This window comes from Vigna unguiculata, chromosome 7 (assembly GCF_037176805.1).
Source record: "Vigna unguiculata cultivar grain cowpea cultivar isolate G323 ecotype 2 chromosome 7, ASM3717680v1, whole genome shotgun sequence".
In the NCBI taxonomy this organism is placed as follows: Eukaryota; Viridiplantae; Streptophyta; class Magnoliopsida; order Fabales; family Fabaceae; genus Vigna; species Vigna unguiculata.
In genome coordinates this window covers 28,775,645-28,794,866 of record NC_140798.1, presented here as the reverse complement: position 1 = coordinate 28,794,866, position 19,222 = coordinate 28,775,645, and the positions used below count along the sequence as shown (strand labels likewise).

The window sequence follows — 19,222 nt, the reverse complement described above, 5'->3', positions numbered from 1 at the left end:
TCAATTCAAATGAATCAATCTGCAAAATTTAAAAAAGACAAGCGGCTCATTCAAATTGAGCATTACACTTGATCTCAGAAAGAGATTCACTCAGACTGAGCACTGATAATTTCATAAATATGACATTGATATAATTTTAACTTCAATCAGAACAAATGTAAAATCAATGTATTGAAAAATGTTACATTGATTACATCAAAGAGGTGTTCGAGTCACTCCTATGTGCACTATTGCCTTAAAAATATAGAATGTGTGAGAAAAATTTAGACGTCAAACCCGAAGTGATCATTCAGGTTCATCAATTCAAGAAGAGTGACACAAGAAATAATTATGAACTCTCTTTCTTACAGTCCTACTCTAACAGGTCGCTTCTGATATGCCCCAGTGTAGCATAACAGCATTCATGTGTTCAACATTAAGGTTGTCTCATACTGTTGCAGCACTTTCTGCAACCCAAAATTGAGATTGCTTGCTTCAAATAACGACGCCATGTGAAATTTCACAGATATCTTCAGGTGCAAGTTTCTTATGCCCAGAGTAGTCCATCAGAGCCAATTTCAAAATTTGAAACTGGGCTATCACCAAATTCCTGGTTTGCTGGTTGATCACCTTCTGCTGTATCCACATAAGGTTTAGAAAGATCAGAAGATCTTCCAGATGGGATTCCATAATCACTCAGTATGGAGGATGAAGCACCAACAACAGCTTCTCTGTCTAAAACAGCTACATAGCTATCTTCAAATTCAAAACGTAGATACCTGTCCTCGCATGCTGAGCAAGACAGAAGTAATAGAACAACCCTGAGACATATTTTTAAAACAAATGAATGCACAACAAATAGATAAAGAATGTAAGAACCTACAATCAACGAGATGTGCAAGGTGATGAATGTTTTTGATTCGAGTTCCGTTGAATTTTACAACCTGAAAAAAAAAATCATTTTAGAGAAACATGCATATGCATAATGTATTGGGTATGTGAAAATCAATCTCACATATGGAAATGACTTGCCTGTTGATTGCCCATGTCTTCATAACCTATGTTGACTTCGTTTGCCAAGACCTGTCAAACATAAAGCAAAGCAAACTTATAGCACACAATACAAAGCAACTAAATATTCGATTAGAAAATGGTAAATGCTATGACATTGTTGAATAAATTAATAAAATAGATCAAAGCATGTATAAAAGTAAATGCCATATGTGATATAAGAATTCATGAATACAACCAAGCTATACATATGCATGGTTTTTTAGAAGTAATCCAGCACCCCACCTGAGAAAGAATTACAATTTGCTCCCCTTTAAACCTTGCTAAAGAATAACGTGCCCTTGCCAATAATTTTAGCTGACAGAAAATAAAATAAAACCGAGTCACAAACTAATTGGATTTCAACTTTTTTGCTTTAAGATTAATCCATACAAATCCAGAAGTTACCCCTATAGAGTCTTCACATTCTTCCCTGCCAAGATATCATAATGAATAAATTAAATACTAACTCACGACACCCAGCTAAAAAATAGGAAAGAAAAAAACACTGTAAAATCTGCAAATATAATAAATACAACATACTCAATCAATGGCTCTGAGAGGGGTGTGAACACTAAACCAGCAATTATTAGATAGGAAGGTTGACCTTCATCAATGTGATAGGGAACCTTGAAGACAGGAAAACAAAGTTGCAAAATAAATAGCATAAGATCAACAATATCATGAAAAAGATTGATGCCAAAATTCAATGATATGTCACATACCAAATGAACTCGTGAGTTTAAAACAATTTTAGTTTTCATAAATGTCCCTGCTCTGATGATACCAAGCTCTGCAGTATCACCTGAAAATCTGTATAACACCATTACTATAGGCTTCAATTTTAAGAACATCAACAGCCAAGAAAAGCAAATGCCAAATGCTCTGAAACATGTCTCATCATATTATCAAATGAAACCTTTCAGAAGCTTTCCAATAAACCACCTACGAGTATATCCATCTAGCATGAATTAAATGATCTTTGCACAAAATTGTGAAGTGTTGTATCCTCAATAACCGCAAAATTTAATGTAGGAAAGCATAGAAAAGCTGGGGAATGGTTAGCAACATATACAAGGGGTTGTTAAATTTAAGAGAATATTTTCTTTTATAACTTTTAAATACAAAAATGTCACCAATATTTTTACTTTATTTTCTTTTTTCAAAAGTTTGCGTATGATAATACAGAGATTATGGGAATGAATGAAAGCCCCTACTTTTGACTAATGAGGAAGTGGAAGGCTATTCGCTCATTTGTTCTGAATGGGACTGTTCCTTCACTACCAACAGGAACATCATCAAAGCTGATAATCACATCACCCTGTAATGGGAAGTTCGTTCAGAAAGGTTAATGCATTGATCAGTGAGAATTCACATTAACACCCAAGCGTGCATCTTCTACACTTTACTTTAAAATGTTAATGACAAAAAATAACAAACTTTTTTACCTGAGACGACAATGATGATTTTTAAAAAAGGATAACAAAGAAGACATGCACACATCAACACAGATTAGACACCTCACGGGTAATAACTTTCAATTTTTGAACGCAACGGATTTCTGTGACAATGGACCATTTTGTTGAAACTTAAAGTAAGTGGTTTTGAAGTAAGTAATGTTTAAAATAATCACTTACTTAAGAAGCAAAAAAATTTTCTTACTAAATAAGTAGATTGGATAAACATATAAAAAAAGCAAAAATCTGTTTATTTTATTAAATAAACATGTTTTCTTAAAAAATAAGCACAAACAAACTCACTCAATATCTAGACCCCCAAGCTAGCCCATCCTTTATTCCAATAAACAAATAGCATTTCTTAAATTTGTCTGACCCCTTAACTCACTAGACCGTAAAGAAGGGTGATAGAATATTTTAGAGGAATGATTCAAGGTTTTAGTTGCCTGTCCCTCATGGTTTCTGTTTATGTAAAATTCAAATGAACTAAGCATTTTAAGCATTCTTCTAGACCGTAGAGAAGCTTAATAGAATATTTTAGAGCAATGATTCAAGGTTTTAGTTGGTTGCCCTTCGAGGAAAATGTCCTGCAAATTAAAATATCCACATTACCTCCTTTAATACGTTAATTGCATCAGAAGTAGGCTCAACTCTACGAACCAATACACCCTGCAAATGACAATGTGAAATATCCAAATTTAGTGCTATGAAATTATTGTTGAAAAAGTGAGGGTGAAGGAAAGAATAGAAAAAGAACACTCAACAAAATTTTGTTGATAATGCAATCTATTTGTATTAATAAGTAGATCAAGTCCTAGTATGGTACCAGCCCGAGCTCACCAATACACTAAACAATGATATGAATCAATAATAAACTTGGAAACCCCTCCTAAGATATCATCTAACATACTCCAAAATATTCTAATTTAGACAATAAAGATATTATGGGATTTTTTTTTAATATATTCTAACATTATCATTCAAGTTAAAGCATACTAATCTTTTATATTATTTACAAATGAACAATTTAGAAAGAAAATAAGACAACTTAAAATGGGATTCCACAACAAAGTGTGGAAAGGAAACTGAAGGATGCCAGAACAAAGTAGAGATGAGCATTGTAAGACAGACAACCTAGCAAGACGGGTAGAATGATCATCATCTTGAAAATCTGGTTTGAATATTGCATGACCAAGGAAGAGACTTCTCAAGAAAAGCTGCTCAGAAGAAAGTTTCTCTTATGGCAATAACTAAAACTTCTCCAAGCTAGTCAAGCAGTAGCAGAATTGAGGAACTCAGAAATGGAAATTGAAATTAATGGTTGTCAACACTAGACAGAAATAGAAAATACCATGACCATTATTCATGATTGGAAGAGAAATTACCAATGTGATATGATATGATTAATGGTGAGAGGAGAATATCGCAGCATCTGTGGTTAAAAATTGCCTCTTTATTTCATATACCATATACCAGGCGAGTATTGGAAACCAATAGGAATACCGAAATGAAAAATGAAAGAGAGCAAAGATGAAGACTTCAATCAAGTAAATGGGAAAGGGCATCCAGGAGAGAAGATCACTGTAAAAAGAAAAGTAGTGAAACAATTGCACGTAGATGGAAGAAGATAAGAGTTTTGCATGGTGTAATTGGTGTGTGCCAATGAGAAAAAAAAAATCACAGAGATAAAACATTGCCAAAGTGGAATTCTATATTTTAGTGACAAAATCAAGTGACGGAAGATGGTACTGCCATAATGCTGTGTTGAAATTATAGGGTTTAGGTATGGGTGGAGAAACAAGAGAAAGAATATTTGAAAATAATAAAATATTATTGATATGGTGTGAAAGATATGACACAACACTGATTTACTGATTCGTTTACATTGAGATACTTAAATCAAGAAAGTAGCACAACTCCAAGCACACAAATACAAAAAGACTACTAACTAATAATAATGAAAAGTGGAAAATGTTCCTAAGAGGTTATCTGAGATACTTAAGTGTTCTTAAATGATATTGTGAGCTGTTTTCAACTCTAACAAATACAAACATGATATAAAAAAATCAGACACATCATAAGAACAAAAGTTATGTCTGTTAACCAAACTTAACCACACTAAAAGCCTTGGAACAAAAATTATTGCAAGGTGCATTTTTTTCATGACAAAATGACAAAAGTAGTTGTACCACATCACCAGAACATTCGATAAAAACAAGGTCCTACCAAGTGATACTGAATCATATTAAAAATCTTTTGGTAACACCAGAATATCACAAGTATGTTCATCAAGCAACTAACATTGCAAGTGTTCATCTAAATACTCTCTTTTTCTCCCCCACCCTCCTGTCTTAACTAACTCTTTTTGATTTTAAGTCCTCATAAATGATCCACCTCATACAAGCAAACCCACATGTGCAATCACACTGTAATCTTTAAGAGTTATGAGCATAACACTAATTAAATAATTCATACTGCTATATGCATATACTGCTTAAAAAGTTGGAATAATAACAGACGTGAATTAAAGATAAGAAGGTTCCAAAAGAACACGTGGCTAATGGATATTGGCATCTTCAAACAGCACCATTAAAACAAATCATCTCCATGCATATCATACCTCATTGGACTGTACTTTCAACCATGCACGTAGTGCAGGGTTCTCTAGCTTCTGTATAAGTACCCCAAGGCAAGGGAAACCTGGGAGTAAAAGTACATTTTCAGACTACCAATATAGTTTCCGTATTAAGCTTGATCAGGAGGCATCATTTATGATAGAATATAACATGCTTTGTGAAATACAATAGTAACCTTTTTTCTTTTTCTGGAATCTGGACTCGTTGGAATTATAAGTGTGTGTGTGTGTGTGTATCTTTTGCAGAAGTGTAATTTCAGTAGCTTATAAATTTTAACAGCAAGACATTTTCTGAGAGATGGTCGAACAAAATGATATTCACATCACACAACCCTGAATTTCCCGTAACCATATGACACAATGTCTGAAGCATAGCGATAGAGATACACCTTGGAAAGAGTATGTGAGAAGCGATAAGATGCAAACAAGGCTCAGTTGGAGTGAATTATGGTGTTTGTGCAGTAATAGTTTCCTTAGGCAGTTATTAAGGTAGCCACGAATCTGTTTTTCTATTTCTGTCTTTATGCAGTTGTTGAGACCGCTATAAAATGGGGACTGTTACTGCATGATGCATTATGCGTATGGGGCTAGGATATGGTTATTGATGATAGGGTAGTTTTACTAATTGCTGGATGTACCCATAGGTTGTCTATCCCTTACAATAAAAAATCAAATCGTTTCCAGTAATAAATGCACAGTTCAGCGTGCTTACTCAAATAACAGAGTGCCATGCCAAATCTATCAAATATAACCATATTCTAGAAGAGTTTCTTACCAGTATACCTGCCATTCTTTTCATAGTCGGTCAAAAAATGAGATACAACAGTTGTAGGAATCACATATCCAATATTCTCAGCCTCTTCAGATCTGAAGACCTAAAGGTAATGTCCCATAAGAAAATGCTCCAGATTAAAAAAAATTACAATATTAAAGAGTTTCTGTTGTGTTAATCACACATGTAAATCATTTACTTATAATTTTATTCAAAGTATAATTTGGGGAAATCTAATAATGGTTAATAGTGGAGAATATCCCTAGTTATCAGTAGTATATATTTTCCTAATAACTAAGATCAAATTTATCTGTTACAAATATAATGAAATTTTTATCAATTAGCATAAGATACACATATCATGGTATGTCAAGAAAGAACCAACTTTCCTAGAAGCTGTAGTTGAGAAGGTTTGTTAATGATTTTATATTTCACAGGCCCCCTCATGCTAGAGGCTTTAGGCTATACTAAAGTTCAATTTATAATCTAGACAATGAGGCAAAGAATGTTCACCTGACCACACTCCCAAAAGCATAAGTTGTTCAGGAATACTCATGAATAATTTCATATCTAACAACATCTAACGTAATACTATTTCTTAATTAACATAACTAAAGTAGTCATTCTCTCTAACAGGATTATCTTAATGTCCAAGTTCACAAATGTTTAATAATTGTCTTACAAAGAGAATCTTTCATGGCAAAGTATCCAAGCCAAGTAATGAGACATCGACTACTTGCATGCCAAACAATCTACCTGAAATGCTACTCCAATGCACTCCCCTTGGTCATTGAATGCTGGACCTCCACTATTACCTAAAATTTAACAATTTTGAGCACTGTCTATCATAAAAATATTTCAATGGTGGGTTATAGATATACTGTATAATAGGAAAAGATAGAGTGGAAAGAGTTTTTGCTAGAGAGGAGGAAAAACTAAAATTTAACCACTTTCAGACATACTGACCAGGATTTATTGCTGCATCAATTTGAATGCCCAGCAAATCAGACGATCCATGAGCATATGATGTGACCTAGTTAAAATTTATTTTCAAACAACTGAGCACTAAGACCATAAACCAAAAAAAAATTATTGATTTGACACAGATGAAATGGTGCTTTACATCCAATTTAATATATCAAACCTCTATACGAGATACAACTCCCTTTGTCACTGAAATTGTGTCTCCTCCTAGGGGATATCCCACAACAGTTACAGAATCCTTCAAATCAGAAAAAAAGCAAATATAAATTTCAGTATGAACCATTTGAACAGAAATATTTAAGAAAATTTATAAAACTATATAAAATTGGCCAGTTAATTTTTTTTTTTTTCATTTTTAACACACAGACACGTATCAAACCCCACATCATTTGGGTAATTGGTGTAGATCACTAGGAAAATAAATCACTTACTATTTTGTAAATAGAATTGGTGGGGAGGGTGTACAAAAGGAGGAAGTGTGAAATGTTACTCTTCCCAGCACCAGTTAATCTTGTTGAACAGGTGTGTAATAATTTATTTATGATAACAAATATTGGCCTCATGATATCAATCAGAATAGTTCCCAATACTTCATAGCAAGAAAGAAAATAGAACTATCATCGTGTACCTTGACACTGAGAAAATACCATTTCAACCTAGTTCTCTAAATCCATCATCTAACAATCCCCAAACCAATTTATATATAATTCATTAACAAATCACTTAACACCTTTCTTTAGGGTAGATTACAAGTCAAGAAATACCAAGACAAAGAAAACTTTACACCTGAAGATGTGGCAAACGTCCAAATGTGAGAGGCTCCACATCTCTCCAAAACTCATCATTTTCTACCGAAAGCAAAGCTATATCACAATCAACACCTCTAGCCAAAACCTGTACATTCCATCAATTAGTAAAGTAAATATATGAACAAGTGCTTGAAATATATGAAATAAAGGCCATATATTATAGTCTAAATTTAACTTACAAATACATGCATTTTCAGTATTATCAATAAATTATGCTTATCATGAATACATTTTGTGAATCAGGAAAGCATTTTACGTGATAAGCTTAAACTGTTGAAAAGAATCCTTTGCAAGTTACCTGAATTAACCCACAAATTTATAAAAAATTGCACCACCATTCCAAGTTGCAATTGGGTGCAATATACTTTCCTAAGTTCACAAATGACTATAAAATTTTACCCATGTAAAGGTGACTTGTACTCTACAGTGTACAATTGAAATTTTTAGCAAGGTATAACTTAGAAAGTAAACCCAAAAATAACACCTTTTTTCTGCACTTAAAGTATTTTACAAACTAATTTGCTAGTACTTTCTGTATTATGGGGTCTTAGTTCAATGATAAATGAGATAATATTACGGAGCCAGATAATTCAAGAAAATTGTTATAGACACCTAAAGTTTGAACAGATAATAGAATACAGAGAAAAAACTAAAGCCTCACACCAGACACACCTTAGCCACATATTTTGAATCATCCCCTCTTTTCTTTACTTTGACCTGCAATCATCCCAAAAGAGAAAAAATTATAACCACCGAATCTTCTTAAATTGCTTTACACAAAAGACCTTACAAATGATCAGATAAAGCAGAAACATATCAATCTAAAGTTTTAGTATCATTGGCCATATTATTAATAGCACAGATATACAAATTTGTAATATGTAACACAAGTTATCTATCAAAGGCAAATTCTATCAATTACCTCTTCTATTTTTTTTCTCTTCAATCCAATTATCAGGAAATTGACTAATTGAAGGTGAGCATTAGCATAAACACTAAGGTAGTTGCTTAGTAACATGGCGGTCACTAGTTCAAATCTTGGAAATAACCTCTCACAGCCTGCCAGGTAAGGTTACGCACTAGGTGGAAACTCATGCATTGGGTTGCCCTCTTTTATATCTGAAAATTTCTTCTAGCTATCCACTTTTGGTTGGCTAGTTTATAAGGTCCATTTAGCACAAAATTATAAATTATAATAACTCATACTAAACCCATTAATTAATTTATATTACAAATTACAAAAATCAACATTGTACTGAATATAGGATAATTAAGAAAATTACCTGGGTATCATGTTCCACACAATGTGCATTCGTTAAAAGTTTCCTGTCTCCAATCATAAATGCACTGCACAAAACGTGGCCTGTAAGATTAATAAATAAGGACTCTAACAATTCTACAGTCAAGGCTTTCAAAAACTTACCTTCCAGTGCTAGTGTATTGTCTCTGTTTTTGCCAAGGAAGTGAATAATCCGGGGCAGTGTGGGTGCAGTAAACCTAAAGATGTTACAGGAACAAGATATATTATCAAAGAAAATCCATACATGAGCAATGCAAATATAAAGCATAGCACAAAAATATTATAAGAAATTAACAAGGATGATTGCTTGTTGCTAAAAAGAATAGATACTGTTTTAAGGCACTTTGAAGGGACAAACTATGGCCAGTGTAGAAAAAATACTATGTTAACACTAGGTAAGGAATCAGATCATATTATGATAATGAATAAGAATTCAGAAACTTGACATCATTAGATAACTCAGAAATCTGAGAAAGTTCCACACCAAGGAGGCGAACTAGCCAAAACACATGCAAGCAAACAGCGGCATGAAGTAAACAACATTTGTTTTCGAACTTTGAAATTTGAGGTGCAACTCTTCCCCCTCACATCCAAAGGTTTGAGACAAAAAAAAAAAATTAAAATTCTTAACCAGGAATATAAAATTTAAGTTTCACCTTCACAACAGCATTAAGGAAAGCCGAGTCTTGTAAATCACTTGGTTCAACCTGAAATTATATAATTAACTGAAATTAGGCTACCCACATAAAGAGAAGCAATCAGTTTGGCATTCTGTACCCACAATGGGAAATTACTCTTCAATGGCGGCCTAAACCCCAAACTTAAATTTAAAAAGACTGCATATTCAGGAGGGATTCTTGATATGGAAATCAACATTCCAGCAAACCTTTTACCAAATTGATCAACCTACATATATTTTAACCAAAACAGTCATACAGATTCTGACTAACACCAGGGAAGTTTCCCTCCCATTCCGAGGTGAAGAAGCATGCCACCAGAAACCGGAATCAAATCCAAAACCTGTTTTTCAATGGTGTTAAGGGCCTACCAGTGAAGCCAACTCTCACACCCTGACACGTATTTTCAATTCAATTATCATATATGCCGCACCACAAGTGAAAAAACACTGCTTCATGTTTCGACTTTCCACACACAAAATAGTGATTAAATTTCCACGCAATGTCTGATGCACCCCAACCCAAACTTAACTTCCTCGACACAACAAGTTACACTACAGTATGTAGGAAGGGGAGGGAAGGATAATTCTTCCATCCAAAGCACAAACACACCCTTCCTAAAACGCAAAACCCAAGTTCTTAACTTGTCACTACAACCACATAATTCACTGCATAGCCGCCACAATAGCACCTCGAAATATGAAGACAGACACAAGTCACCTATTTCAGCATTTTACAGGCTGCTCCGAACACAAACCATGTGAATTCAATGCTAAAAAGTAAAAAAGGTAGGATTGTGTTATACACCTGCTGATCCTTGGAATCAAACATCTCTTTATTTTTCCTAAGAATGCCAAAAGCTTTAGAAGAAGTTGGCTGGGGTTCCACCACATTCCCTCTTGAAGGCCTTTCATCTTTAGAGTGCTGTTTCTTGTGGCCTGCACCTTCCTTTTGGCGATTGGATTTGGAGGAAGAGGAGGAGAGTCGGTGCGAGTGATTGCAGCGAATAGAGGCAATGATGGGTCTTTGTCCGAATGAGCAGCGGAATTTAACAGTGGAGAAGAGCACAGAGGATAAGGAAGTGCAACTTGATAGTGCAACTGCCATTTTCACAACACAGTGAGTGAAAAAGAAAGAGAGATTGTAAATTGAGTTTGTCCGAGTTCAGTGTTGGCGCAGCAGCAGCATTTCTACTTGTTCGTGTTTTTGTTCCTTTTCCTTATCCTCTATCCTATGTTCAAACATCTTAATTTTATGTTTCACCGGCTTTTTTAGTTTCACTGTTTTGTAGATACGTCTTCATATGAAAACCTAGCCATTTTTTTCATTGAGTTTATATTGTTATTATGATTATTATTATTATTATTTAATCATTAGGATCTGTATTCTGTTTTTTATACATAGTAATCTCAAACTCGTATTAATAAGCTAAGAAAAGTTCATTGATTTTTACAAGAGTAATGCTTACAACAATTTTCAAATATCTTATTTTGAACACTCTTTACTATTGTATGAAATTATTAGAATTGTAAATTTTGGTGAATATCATCTTAGTTTTAACGAGACTTTCTTCTTATTTTACAATGAATGGTAAAATGTGTTAGAAAGTGATTATTAACAAAAGTTTTTTAATAAATTTTAATTTATAACAGGGTTAATAAATGTGGCTAGTAGTAGAACTTATTAAACTAAGCTGTTAACCTTTTAGTCATTGTCAAAAGATATATCGATAGTAAGTTTTTCTAAGGTTAATCATTTTAAGTGCGTAATTTTTTAACTTAAGTATCATTATAAAAGAAAATATTATATGAGCAATTAATGCAAAACAAATTTATAGTATCATTTAACAATAATTCATTTTGTTTGATAAATGTATTTACTTTTGCCATAATTATCCTAAATTGGGCATTAATAATATTTTTTCTATTGATTAATAATATAAAATTTATTTTAACAGTAAAAGTACTTAAACTCTTACTCCAAACAAAATCTAAAATGAAAATAGGATAGTTTGAATTGCAGGTAATGTGTAAAGAAAAACAGAAAATCTATTAAATATATAATTTTAATCATCGAAGGCAAGGATAAATAAAAAAGGGGCATTCCGAGAATTGAACTCGGGACCTCTCGCACCCTAAGCGAGAATCATACCACTAGACCAAATGCCCGCTTACGTTTTATTATATTATGAATTAAAAATAACACAGAAGGTAATTTTGCATTATTCTTTTAAATTTTCATACATTTTGTATATTCTAATCTGCCTTTTAAACACGACAATAGAGCATCTTCAAAAAAATATTGAGACAACATCTAACTATTTTTATTTTTTATTTTATACACTTGTTTTGAAACACAGCTTTAAAACTAGGTTTTAAAAAATATTGAGAAAACCTTTCTAAACCATCAGAAAAGAATCCCACCAAACTATAGTACAAAATTTCGTAGTCATTAGTGCAAAATTAGGTGAGATATTTCCATATTACACGATCTACAATCTTTTCCTATGAAAAAACTAATTATTGAATTGTGTAATTTAAAACTGTTTATTGTTCATGTAAGCAAATTATTTTTGAATTACACAATTTAGAAATAAAAAAAAAAGTTTTCAAATTGGAGAATTCAAAAGCAAATATGACTTTTCAATTATGTAATTTCAAAATTATTTTCGAAAGCAAGGTAAATGTTTTCATATTTATAAAAAGGCAGAAGAAAAAGATGGAACGTGCACAAAGAAATCCCCGATTAAGCGCCATATCCAAACGTTGGGTGAACTCTAATGTCTGCGAGAAGAAACCTCTCTTTGGGCAGGATTTTTGTATAAACTGCATATGCCTCGTCCGAAAATTATTTAACGATACTACACACTACTAGAATAGTAAACCAAGAAAACAAAACAATTTTATTTTTATTGTCTCATTCATTGCTGCTATGTTAATTTGAAATTAATGAAGTGGGAACTTTTGCTTTAATTGCCCATGTCGCAAAATATTTTAAAATCTCATTCACCATAGTCCCCTTTACTGAAGTGAACAATTTACTCCTTAGACCAAAGTGGAAATTTCGTCTTCAGCAATCACTTCAGTACTGGTTTTCCAGTTGAGAACCGTTAACACCAAAAAAATGGTATTCGAGATCATGCATGCTATATTTATATATACATGCTTGTCAGAAGTAAATATGACAAGCATCAGTTCATATATCACACATGGATGGAATATAAATTGATTGAAATCTATATAAGTATTTTTTTTTTCTTCGAGGCTAATGAAAAGCTAGAACCAAAACATGCAAATGAAAATTGGTATAATTATTTCCTGAAACCCAAGATAATATTTATACATACAGGGACACCAAGTGAAATATCTCTTCACAACAATTAATTTTAAAAAATAATTCAAGAAATGAATCCCCCATATGTGAATACTGATTGACTTGCCAAATAAATAGTTGGTACGACACAAACAATTATGAACCTATATCAGATGCGTCAAGGTGGACAAAGGAACTTCAAACTGATGTTTGCTTTGAGGGTAATTTGATAAAAATGTGCTAAAAAAGTACCAACACAATTAGCAAGGGAAAATGTTATTCCCTAATAATTTAATCACTGAATGAAGACATAATGAATGTAAAAAGTTATAACAGTAGAAAAAATGCATAATCTGAGACCATGAAATAAAAGAACGACCATTTCTAAAATTTCAGAGGGGATGGATCAAGCAAGACACCGTTAATTAAACGTTTTATAGGGAGAATATTGCAGCTCAACTTTAAGTCCACACTCATTTAATCTAGCGTTAAAATGTGCTTACCATACGCATACAAAGTTACCGTTAATTAAACGTTTGCTTTTACAAACGATATAGTTTTAATAGAATAATTAGGTAAAATGGTTAGATTCAACTTTTAGCTTTAGAAACTAAGGGTTTTCACTAAGCTGGAAGCAGACAGTATATACATTGTAATTTTAACGAGACATATAACTTGAAAGTAAAAATAAGAAATGTCACACCAGTGGTTTCTAAATTAAAATGATTGTGATCAGGATTACTAAATGATGGTGAGATGACTTAAAATGGGAAAAAAAGTCATTAGTTATTTGTGATCAAAAAATAAAACTGCCAAGAAAGTTTTATCACACTGTTATATATTTTGGCTTTTTCAAATAAAATAAAATAAAAGTGAGGAAAATAGATTGCATGGCTTTTTCAATCTTTGAAAAGGAGAAGGAAGACCAAGAAGAACATCAAAAGAAGTTGCTAAGAAGGATCTCGTGGTGAGTAATATCTATGAAGATTTAATCTTAACAGAGGAAAATAGCATCTGATCTATGTAACTGACCTTACATTGTGAAATAAGACTTTTGTTGTTGATCAACAGGTAAAGCTTTTAGGAAATTCAGAGCCAATAACACAATACGAAATAATGAATTTTTCTCCAAACCTACAATACAAGTACATTTATCACTAATGAAATTCAGTTTAGAAATAAACTAATTGCAGAATAGAAGCTATCATCAACAGGCCACATTGGAAAGTTATGGCGATCGGCACTTAACATAAATCTTCCATTAAAAACGTAACTTATAAGATTTTTTTCTGCATTCAAGCTGATGGACATGCTACATACCAATGATTACTCTACATATGACCACAAATGGCAAGTCCTCGTTTGATGAACGGCAGGTAGGGAGAGCACAAATAGTTAAGATTCCAATAGATATAGCATTCTACAGAGAGAACTGCATAGCACAAATAAATGAAACAGGAAAGAATGTTAATTAGTTGAAATTCAGTGGATGCGTGATTCCAGCAACTACAATGCTTTCTACCCGAGTTACAGTTGAACAAGTATTGTATTTCATAAAATTCAATAATTAATATTAAATAATATACCAGTTTAACCAGGTCAGTGATTGCCCTCAGGTGCTTGAGCACTGGCATTGTAATTATCATAACCTCCAGGTGCTGGTGGATTAGCTTGGTACACTGCTGACGATACCATAGAGGGAGCACCATTGGAAGCTGGGGGCGCAGTGCTACCAGGAACAGTTGGAGGGGGAGCTAATGAAGGGGGTCTTGGTAGGGTATTAAGTTGACCTGACACCTGGGGAGCAGCAGGTGGGGGTAACATTGGAGGCATGGTAGGTGCAGAAGCATATCCTATACATTCCAATTGAAAACCACTTACGTCAGATATTGGGTAATAAAAGAACAAGTTTATAATGCTTGAACTTGGCTATCAAGTTTTTCAGAACTTTCAGCATTAGATAGAACTACAGCTTAGAGAAGAAACAGATAAAAGCATAGAGGTTTTCTTGTCGAAAACTTATTTTAGTTATTTAACAAAATAATTATTTTTAATACAGAAAATCCAAAGAAAGAAGCACCATATAAAAGAAAATTTAAATAACAAGGTCGTTGCAACAACAGAAACCAAAATTAATTTGTGGTTAATCCTTGGCATGTGATAAGTAGTCACTGTCAAGATAATAATTGAAAGAACCACATGTCTGCAAGTAAAATGCAAAGACATAAATATGACAGCCAGAGTCGGATTGAATGTTTCAATAAGGGGAGATGGAAGCTTTATGAACTTCACAAAAGCAATGTGCAAGATAAAATTCACCTGGTGCCCCAGGAAGTGGTCTAGGAAAGACAGGTGGTCTCATTCCTGGCATTAGTGGTTGGCTTCCAGGTACTTGTGCATTTCCAGGAATAGGCAGTCTTGGTGGTGGCAACACAGGAGGAAGGTTTGGCCTCTGAACCATCAGATGATTATAAGCTACACCAACCTGCTGAAATGCTGCAGCTTGCCCAAGATGTTCTTTGATCCTCTGATCAATTAAACTCTGTGTTTGTTGTTCTTCAAATTGCTGGTAGTAGGTTCTCACATTTGCCTGAAGATATGATCAGATGCTAAACGCCATAAATATGGTGTACAATGTAGTACATTTGATTCCAAGAAGTTAGAAATTTCACGGTACCTTGTGTTTGTAACCTGCATTGTGCTGCTTTCTAACAGATGGCTGCATAAGACAAACAATGAGGCTAAAAAACCTTCATGAAACACTAATGGTTAAAGTACACCTTTACTTCCTCTACCATAATTAATGTGCAATTTGGCCCCCCAATAACATCAAAGTTAATCCCCCAGTTTTTTTAATTTGCCACAACAAAATCCTTTCCTTCGCTTAAAACATTAAAATCATCATTTTCAAAATAAAATATCAACAAATTCACCTATTAAACCCTCTTACATTCAAAAATCACCAATAAAAACATTATATATCACCCAAAATCAGAGAATCACAAATCCTCACACTTCTTAAAATCATGGCACATCTAACATGATCCTTCAAATTTCCACTTCAGTTTGTTTTGCATCCCAAATTACACTCCAACCCCAATTAATTGAGTAAAAAAATGAGAATTTAGGGGGATTCATGTGCAAAACCTAAACCATAACAAAGAGGTCACTACACCTGAGAATCCCACATGACGCAGGAAACAATACACATTCATCTTGCAATTGCATCTTCTTATTGCCAGGTAGAAAATCGTTCTAGCAGGCGATGACAATGACAGAAACAATAAACTATTTTCAAATGCAGTTTAGGTACAACTAAATGCAAGAAATTCACTAGACTAAACAGACTCGAAGTAAAGAGGAATTGATGAGGAAAACAACTTACAGAATCGTGGGTCAAATAGGTGTCGCAGTAGTCACAGTAATACCTGCAATGCAAAATTGATCAAGAAAAAATGAATACCTCGGATTCATGAAAACTGAAATATAAAAGAATCCACAATTTTATATGTACCGAGGCATGACTGTGTCAATGGCAATGAGTCCCGCCAAAACCCTAGAAGTGGAGCAAATTATCAAAATCGTGAAAGGAGAAAAAACTTAAAACCCTACAAAAAATATAAAAGAATAATAATAAGAGGAATGAACGACGTTAGTAACCTGAGCTTGATGTTCCGGATGGAAAGGGTGAAAAAATCGAAACAATGGGCTATTCAAACAGAGACTATGTGCAGAAAGCGCGGAAGTTTCTGGATTCCATCAGAGGTATGGATTTATAGTCTGATATGATATTGAAATATTGCTGAGTAAATACCAATTTAATTCCTATTCCTATAAACGTTTCTAAATAATTTTAGATTTTTGAATAATTTTATTTAAATGGATTTTTAACTTTTTTACTGAGTCTTTTTTCAGTGAGATTTTTTTGTAAAATTTTACATTAGTAATTAAATACTATGTGAGACATCCTATATGTGAGACAAGATGATGCCTTTTAAATACATATAAATGAACTTGTAAATAATTCATCACTTAATGTTCACGTCTTTCTTATATAAAGTACACTCAAAAAATTGAAATCAATCATTTTGTAAAACTATAATGCACACAATACTTAGTTAATAAATCAATAATATATATATATATATATATATATATATATATATATATATATATATATATATATCAATAAACATTATAAAACCAGAAAGTGAAATTGAAATTTAATTTATCAAATAAAATACACTACTTAGACGTTATAACCTCTAATTATCAAAATTATTTCAAAAACTTAAATAACGACCTTTGTATTTTATGTTATTAAATTATTTTTTTGTCTTTAATATTTATAAAAAAATAAATCAATTTTAAGAGAAATAATTATATATCTCATAAAATTAATACCTATTTTTTAGATAAATAATTATGTATTTATCATTGTTCATTACAAATTATTTAATATGGGGATTTTGTTGAATGAATGTTAATTGAGATACATTTGTATTATTTAGAGGTTGTAATTGGTTTGGGATTGTTTTTGACTTTTATAATTGAGTTTCGTTGTTCTAGTATGTTGGTTAGTAACAAAACTGCAGATTTTGAGTTTCTGCATCGTGTAGACTCACGGCTTGCCCAGCAAGTGTCAAAATCAATTTTGATTGAGAGTTTTCCTCATTAGGCAAGCAATTCTCGTTGGGCTAGCAATCCTCTCACCGGACGAGTGAGTTTTCCAACTCTGAGTCATCTAGGAAAATTTTGAATTTTCATTTCGTTAATTGTCGGATCGAACTGAAACTTTTACAGCATGTCTTAAACATATGATTATTTGTTTTGACCGTTGTGATCTTTGTTTGAAAGTCTATAGTGATAGCAATTTTTCTTGTAAGGTTGTAGTAGATTAGGTTGTTGACAACTTTGACCTTTGTCATTTGTTTAGTGCATACATTTTTCTATAGGTATCCAATTGGGTTTTTTCTTTTTGCATTAAGTTCTTAATTCAATTATCTTTAATTTGAATGTAAGAAAATAATTTGTAGAGTTTTGTACAAGTTGTAGTTTTATTTTTAAAATCCTCAACTAATTTGCATAATGTTATTAAGTTATTGTGTAATATACTTGGTGATTACATGAATGTGTGGGGATGGTATGAAATTTTTGAATATAATGATGTATGAAACTGTAATGATGATGACTTTGTCAATGGATATGTGTGTTGCATATTGATGATATAACATGATACTTATTTACCTGTGAATTGAGAATGATGAATGGATTTTCAAGGGAAAATCCTTTTGAAGGTGTGCATTGACGTAGGGACTCATGCATTGAAGTTATTTTGACACTCTACTAAGCGTTCATACTCATATATAGGAAAATTAATTAGGAGTAATTAGGAGTTGAGAGTAGTAAGAGGTCATGGTCAGAAGAACACTTTAGAGTTTTAGGGGGTTTGTATAGGATTAACCTTGTAGGTGGAAATTATCCATTGGAAGTGCTAAAACTTCCAAGTAATTCTACATTAATGTTGGTTATCCGGATAATTGAGTCTAATAGGTCTTTTAAGATGTGGTTTGTGGCTTTAATGGTGTAATTACATAGTTTCCTAATATGATTTGATTCATGATTTATGACACTTCTTTTATATTAGCTTACTCTCTCTTGTCCTTTTGTCTTGTGTTTGCTATTCTTCTTTTGTGATGATCACCTTTAATAATGAGAGCAGATGGAAAAACAGTTAATGAGATATCCAGGAGGAAGATGTTGATGCAGTTGTATAATTCTTAGATTAAAACTTCTTAGTTATGTATGGTTTATATATATATATATATATATATATATATATATAATAATAATAATAAGTTGGTAGCATCTATTATCAACTCTTAATTATTTTAGTTTGTAGACGTGGAAAACCTTATATATTATCATGGAAATCTTGAGATGACCGTAAAAATGTCATTGTATATCTTGTTCTAATTGTTTATGGATTATGATTTTTGTGAAATTTTATTTAATAATATTACAATATTAAATGAGATGTTAAAAAAAACTTTAATTATATTTATATTTAATAAAATATATTATAATTTTGCATAATAAATATATTTCAATCATACGTTAAAAATAAAATTGTATAATAAATATATAACAACTTTCATAAAAAAAATATACAGTTAACTAAAATAGTGAATATTTTAGTTTTTAATCATATTAATATTTTTATACATTACTAATTATTGAATTCAAT

At 32.3% G+C, this 19,222-nt stretch overlaps 2 protein-coding genes and 1 non-coding gene across 4 annotated transcripts; all 3 read right to left on the bottom strand.

Annotated features, from left to right (window-relative positions):
* Positions 1–109: 109 nt before the first annotated feature.
* Positions 110–10,914, bottom strand: DEG2 (DEGP protease 2). The gene is made up of 20 exons (XM_028082317.2): positions 10,471–10,914; positions 9,643–9,693; positions 9,110–9,183; positions 8,970–9,033; positions 8,359–8,403; positions 7,664–7,771; positions 7,038–7,115; positions 6,860–6,926; positions 6,650–6,708; positions 5,897–5,996; positions 5,107–5,186; positions 3,099–3,155; positions 2,247–2,350; positions 1,755–1,842; positions 1,573–1,658; positions 1,438–1,462; positions 1,276–1,347; positions 1,012–1,062; positions 863–923; positions 110–771 (listed from the first exon to the last, which is right to left on the bottom strand). Exons 1-20 carry the CDS (start codon positions 10,768–10,770, stop codon positions 527–529), a joined length of 1,815 nt encoding a protein of 604 aa, XP_027938118.1. The 5' UTR covers positions 10,771–10,914; the 3' UTR covers positions 110–526.
* An 845-nt stretch (positions 10,915–11,759) lies between these two features.
* Positions 11,760–11,831, bottom strand: TRNAP-AGG (transfer RNA proline (anticodon AGG)). The gene has a single exon. It is a non-coding gene; the product is annotated as a tRNA-Pro (tRNA).
* A 2,243-nt stretch (positions 11,832–14,074) lies between these two features.
* On the bottom strand, positions 14,075–16,789 carry LOC114189804 (U1 small nuclear ribonucleoprotein C-like). Of its 2 annotated transcripts, XR_003605735.2 has the most exons (8): positions 16,636–16,789; positions 16,490–16,531; positions 16,361–16,403; positions 15,653–15,694; positions 15,295–15,565; positions 14,562–14,828; positions 14,296–14,407; positions 14,075–14,109 (listed from the first exon to the last, which is right to left on the bottom strand). XR_003605735.2 is itself a non-coding variant. In XM_028078502.2 (7 exons), the coding sequence occupies exons 2-6, from the start codon at positions 16,495–16,497 to the stop codon at positions 14,575–14,577; spliced, it is 618 nt and encodes a 205-aa protein (XP_027934303.1). In that variant the 5' UTR covers positions 16,498–16,531; positions 16,636–16,789; the 3' UTR covers positions 14,075–14,407; positions 14,562–14,574. The 2 variants fall into 2 exon arrangements, 1 of the variants encoding a protein (XP_027934303.1); XM_028078502.2 differs by having other exon boundaries at positions 14,075–14,407.
* Positions 16,790–19,222: the final 2,433 nt, after the last annotated feature.